Consider the following 5,704-nt stretch of genomic DNA (forward strand, 5'->3'; position numbering starts at 1 on the left):
GACTGGTCGATAGCAGCCGCTTGCAGCGGTGAGTGTGCTGGGAACAGGATGAAACCAGGCAGGAGCAGTAGCAGCAGTAGCAGCAGGCGATGGGACTCCGCCGCAGCCCACCACGGCTCCAGCCCGGCCCTAGTCGCCCCGGGCCGGCCGAGCTCCCCCGCGCAGGGTCTGGGCCGCTGCCTTTGGGCAGGACATGGCGTGGCTGTTTCCACGTGGCCGCAGCGGACCAGGTGGAGGTGGGCGGGACACAGCCTGGCAGCAGCGGTGGCGGCAGCAGCAGCGGTGGCGGTGGCGGCTGCAGCAGCGGCAGCAGCGGTGGCTGCCCCACGTGGTCATGCCTGCGTCTGCTCTGGCAGTGGACCGGTGGTGGACTCAAACCGCTCCCGGGTTTCAACACCAATGATAGGTTTGGCTCGCAGCGGCGTGTCCACAGACACCAGATACAAGCAGCTCTGTGTTTTTGGAAGTTTAATTAGGAGGGGGGGGAGTGAGGACCGCGGCGCGTGAAGGGAGAGAGAGAGGGGAGAGAGAAGAGAGAGAGAGAAAGATGGAGTACCCATATGTCGTGACGTAGCAGTCCAGGTAAAGGTGGGAGCTAAACCCAATGGATTCTGGGAATATGGTCGCCGTTGCCCTGGTGACAGGTCTGTGGACCCGCCCACATATCTGCTGCAGGCAGGTTCTGGATGCTAACATAAACTTCTAAGCAAATCCAAACAGCTGTGAAGGTCCGGATGTGTTTTAGTCAGCGAAGACAATTTCTGAACTGTTTATGTGACAACATAACTTAATGAATGATACATAAACCTATAGTGAGGAGCAGAATCATCAAATCTGTTTCATATTTAAGGACATAATCTGTCTTTATGAGAACAATACTCACTCCTGGTAAGGATTGATGATTGTATTGGATGCATGAGCATCTACACCTGGAGACCAATGAGATGCTGAAGGGACCGCCCCGTGGTCTCTCTTCCTCCGTATACACAAACTTGGTTAATTGGGTCCTGGGAAGGCAACCGGTTAACAAGGAAGGACACAGATGCCAGGTAGATGTGAAAAGAGATAGCTTTACTGTAATTCACTCAGTATTTATAGTTACGCTAGGAACCAGACCCAGAGGAATTCGAGACTTGCCCATTTAACATAAACAGGAGAAAATCCATTAACACCAGACCAGAAGGAGATCTTTGATCTAAGGAGCAGCAGTCAGGGTTCCACACAGCGGGTGTCCTGCCCCAGCTTCCAGCCTGTCGGGGAGTCGTTCCCAAGCAAAAGGGGGGGAAGGAGTCCACAAGATGCATTATTTTTGCCATTTTCTCCATACTGTTGCTTAAAGAAGATGGATGATTTTCACAGTAATAGAGATTAGAAGAAGAGCCAGACAACTGTTAATCACTCATCATATAAATTGTATCACACAGAAGGTGACACCAAAACTGTTCTACCTACTCTTAGCTAGAATAAAAAGTAGTTGAATAAGAAAAGAAATCAGAATGATGTCTCTCTTCCTCACATTAAGGACTAATTGGAGGAGCCCATGCTTTCTGCCTCTGAATCTCCAAACCCTTCCAGGTATCTAGTTCATAAAGAAGAGAATTTCTCTGGGAACACAAAAATGTCCTTATTGCAAGCCATGACTGTCACATGAATGCCTTTCATTTCTTTTGCTAGTGAATCCAATAATGAAGATTACTTTGTTGTTCAGATAAAACCAACACAATCATATGTGTTTCTACCACATAATGTGGACAGGAATTTTCTAACAATATATAAGAGGATACTCTGTAGTATGCCACAGTATTTTCAAATTCACAGATATCTATTAGTTGACAATTTCAGCAAAGATAACACGTAAAAACCAGAAAGATGTCAGATGATATGATATGTATCTAGAATATTCTACCAGAAAAAAATCAAATCTAACAGATTTAGAGGCATGTGGCATGAGAATAAGGCAAGTAGCTTTGGAGCAATTGAGCAGATAGATGAATTATAACAGTTCCACCCATGAAAGATAATATGTCACTATCTTTTCCTTGATCTCAAGATTGATGCTTCTGTGCACCATGGTTAAAGACACTCCTGTAAGGAACAACTTATTCTCTACACTTTAATCCTGTAATCTAGTACCTTATATAAGCTTCCTCTCCTCTGTGTTATTCCATTTTCTTCTTAATATTTACTGTTCAATTATCTTATGTCTCCAAAACTCATTCACTATTTCAACTTTACATGTTATTTATTATTGCTATTGCCATTAGGCAGAGCAACAACATTTCTTTTTTTCTCAGAAAAAGTAGAATATGGAGTGGAAGCGATGGCCCAGAGATAAGAGCACTGGCTGCTCTTTCAATGGAGCCTGGTTAGATTCCCAGCATCCATAGGTTGGCCCCAGTATTTGTAATTCCAGTTCCAGGTTACTCAAAACGCTCTTCAAGACTCTGCAGACACAGACACACATGTGGCGCATAGAAACATGAGCAGGCAAAACAACTCTATATACTTGAAATCCTTTTCTTAAAGAATAGAGAGAAGTGGAGAAAACTTCTGAGACTGAATAAGTTTCAAGGGAGAAATAGAATTTTGTTTGTTGTCTTTTTATTTTTGCATTTCTAGGCAAAAGCTGAACTATACATGATCTAAAAGACAGAGTATCCTTATAGATCACAAAATACATAAAATACATTATTTTACAGAAAAAAATTGTGTATCAGAGTCATTATATGCCTTGAAGTGTATATATACATATGCTTTGGAATGTGGCTGAACTTGGTTGGAGTGGGGAAGGGAAGCATTGCCTGAAAAGCCAGGAAAAAATTTTAAGATAATTGAATTCAATGTAGTGAGAAAGTCATTAGAGGAAAACTTGGCAACATTTACTTGCAACATTTTATACATTTGGTGTGTGTGTGTATGTGTGTGTGTGCGTGCGTGTGTGTGTGTTCGTGTATACATGAACTCGTATGTACTTTATATTATAATATGACCATTAGCAATTTTAAATGCAGGAATATAGTATTTACTGCCTTGAAGAAAATTTATGACATGCTGAATATTTTTAAACAAATGCTGAGTTAAAGCATGAAAGAGTGCTCAAAATTGTGTAAATACAGTATACACGTATACGAAACTCTCAAAAATTTGCTATTAAACTCACTCAACTTTGTCTCTATCCATCACAATTTTTTAAAGTAATTGCAAGAAAACACACACACACACACACACACACACACACATATACATATACATATACATATACATACATACATATATATATATATATATATACATATATATATATATATATATGAGAAACTAAGCCCAAGGGGAAACATTTTTATCTGTATTTTTTCCCAGTGGATATAATCACTTTGGTTGCAGACAAATTTAGACACAAGACTTTATTTTTTATGGCTTGAGTTCTTTCGCTTACAATTTGGATCCCTTGCTAATATTTATAGGGATCTTATCTATACTTTTCTTCAATGCATTTTTCACCTCCGTATTCCTTAAGCTATAAATTAATGGGTTTAGCATAGGGATCACCACAACATAAAAGACAGCAGCAAATTTGTCTGTATTTAGGGAATGGCTAGATTCAGGTTGTAAGTACATAAAAATGATTGTCCCATAGTATATGGCAATAGAAGACAAGTGAGAAGCACAGGTGGAGAAGACCTTCTGCCTCCCTCCCCCTGAATGCTTCTTTAGAATTGCAGACACGATGAATAGGTAGGAGATGAGGACAATGAGGAGAGAGCAGCACACGTTGAACCCAGCCATGCTCAGCAGCATCAGTTCCTTGACTTGAGTGTTGGAGCAAGCTAGAGCCATGAGAGGAATATCTTCACAGAAGAACTGGTTCACTAGGTTGGAGTCACAGAAAGACAAAACGAATGTGCTCACTGTCTGAACAAGTGCTGTGACGAATGCATAAATATATGTGGTAATGGCTATTTGAATGCACAGTCTCCTTGGCATGAGAATTACATAGAGCAAAGGGTTACAGATGGCCACATACCTATCATAGGCCATTACAGACAGCAGGAAGACTTCGCACACAGAAAATGTGGTGAAGAAACACACTTGAGCTGCACATCCATAAAATGATATGCTTTTAATCTCACGCAAAAAGTTCACCAGCGCATTTGGTGTGACACAGGAGGTATAACAAAAATCAACAAAAGCCAGATGACTGAGGAAAAAATACATAGGGGACTGAAGCTGTGGACTGATTTGTATTAACACAACCAATCCTAGGTTACTCATGACACTAAACAAGTAGATGATTAGAAGGATTACAAAGAGAATGACCTGAAGTTCAGGATCTTCTGTAAGGCCCAAGAGGATGAACTCTGTCACTGCAGAATGGTTGCCTTTGGCCATTCAGTACATGTAAAGATCTTTATGATCAGCCCCTTCAGAGGAAACCTGAGTGATCGTGATTCTGTAAGAAACAATCCAAGTTTATATTGAGATACAATAACAAAATATATTATCTTCCCTCAAAAGAGAACTCTGGTTTGCATTCTGTGTGTAGAGTTTTACTTGCATGGTAATTATAAAATGGTCTAAGAAGAAACTCAAAGGTGATAAGTTCTTCAGGAAGTAAAACATAAGTACAAATCTTCACTTACTTACCTGAAATAATAATCCTGCATCAATATGTAAAAACTAAACTGGAAAAAGCAAACTTATTAGGAAATTACAGTTTCACAGAATTTGTACATAATTCCTTGAACAATTAATATTTGTGCATAAAAATACTATTAATAGTGGTGTGTAAAGTAGGCCTTCAGACAACATATTAAACACATATATCTCTAGGCTTTGCAGTTAGGAACATTTATTGAGTTTCTTCTTTCTTATATCTAAATTTCCTTTTCCTATCTCTGGTATTTATGGATTTCAAGAAAGAAAAATAGCAATACTGATTTGAAAATCATACACCTAATCTCCATAGATACACACACACACACACACACACACACACACACACACACACACAGAAACACACACAGGAATATGTATGAATATTTTTCCCATTATAGTTAAATAATATGACAGTAATAGTTTTAGTAATATAAGATTCAGTAATATTAGTTTATCTTATACCTTCAAACATTTAGTGTCATAGGGGAAAAAGTGAGTAAATATTTTTGGAGTCTCATTCTTCTAGATTGCTCTCTGGTTAGTGGAAAGGTGACAGAATAAAATTCTTCTTTTAACTACAATATAGGAGGTACTGTTTTAACTTTTATTATTCTCAGCATCATCTCAGTCTTCTTCCAGCCTTCTAGATTGACAATGTATATAGTATGTAGATATTACTGGCATAGAATCTGCAATGCTTAGAAGGAAAGAATATGTGACCCTTTTACCAGATATCAAAACCAATAATACTACCTTAGATCTCTGTCTATAACTGAGGGAAGAAAGCACTGGTTTCTAGAAAGGTCTATAGGGTTACTCATTTGGAGTTTTTGGATAACAGAGGAAATGATGACCTGAAATGATACCTGAAAAGTTTCTAAAAGGCTCAGTATCATTTCCCAAATCCAGAGACTGATGTATTACTATGATATGCTAAATGTTTGTACCCAAGCTAAAGAAATCCTGATACTTCATATGATTCAAGAGCTGAATGGTGAGCCTTTGATTGTTTAATGCCCTAGCAGCATTTTAAGCCAACACACACACA

General features: G+C 39.4%; 1 protein-coding gene across 1 annotated transcript; it reads right to left on the reverse strand.

Moving 5' to 3' along the window:
- Window positions 1–3,432: 3,432 nt before the first annotated feature.
- Window positions 3,433–4,404, reverse strand: LOC116091689 (olfactory receptor 5AL1-like). Its single transcript, XM_031373218.1, has one exon. The coding sequence runs from the start codon at window positions 4,387–4,389 to the stop codon at window positions 3,433–3,435; it is 957 nt and encodes a 318-aa protein (XP_031229078.1). The 5' UTR covers window positions 4,390–4,404.
- Between the last annotated feature and the right edge of the window lie 1,300 nt (window positions 4,405–5,704).

This window comes from Mastomys coucha, unplaced genomic scaffold, assembly GCF_008632895.1.
Source record: "Mastomys coucha isolate ucsf_1 unplaced genomic scaffold, UCSF_Mcou_1 pScaffold15, whole genome shotgun sequence".
Classification (NCBI taxonomy): domain Eukaryota; kingdom Metazoa; phylum Chordata; class Mammalia; order Rodentia; family Muridae; genus Mastomys; species Mastomys coucha.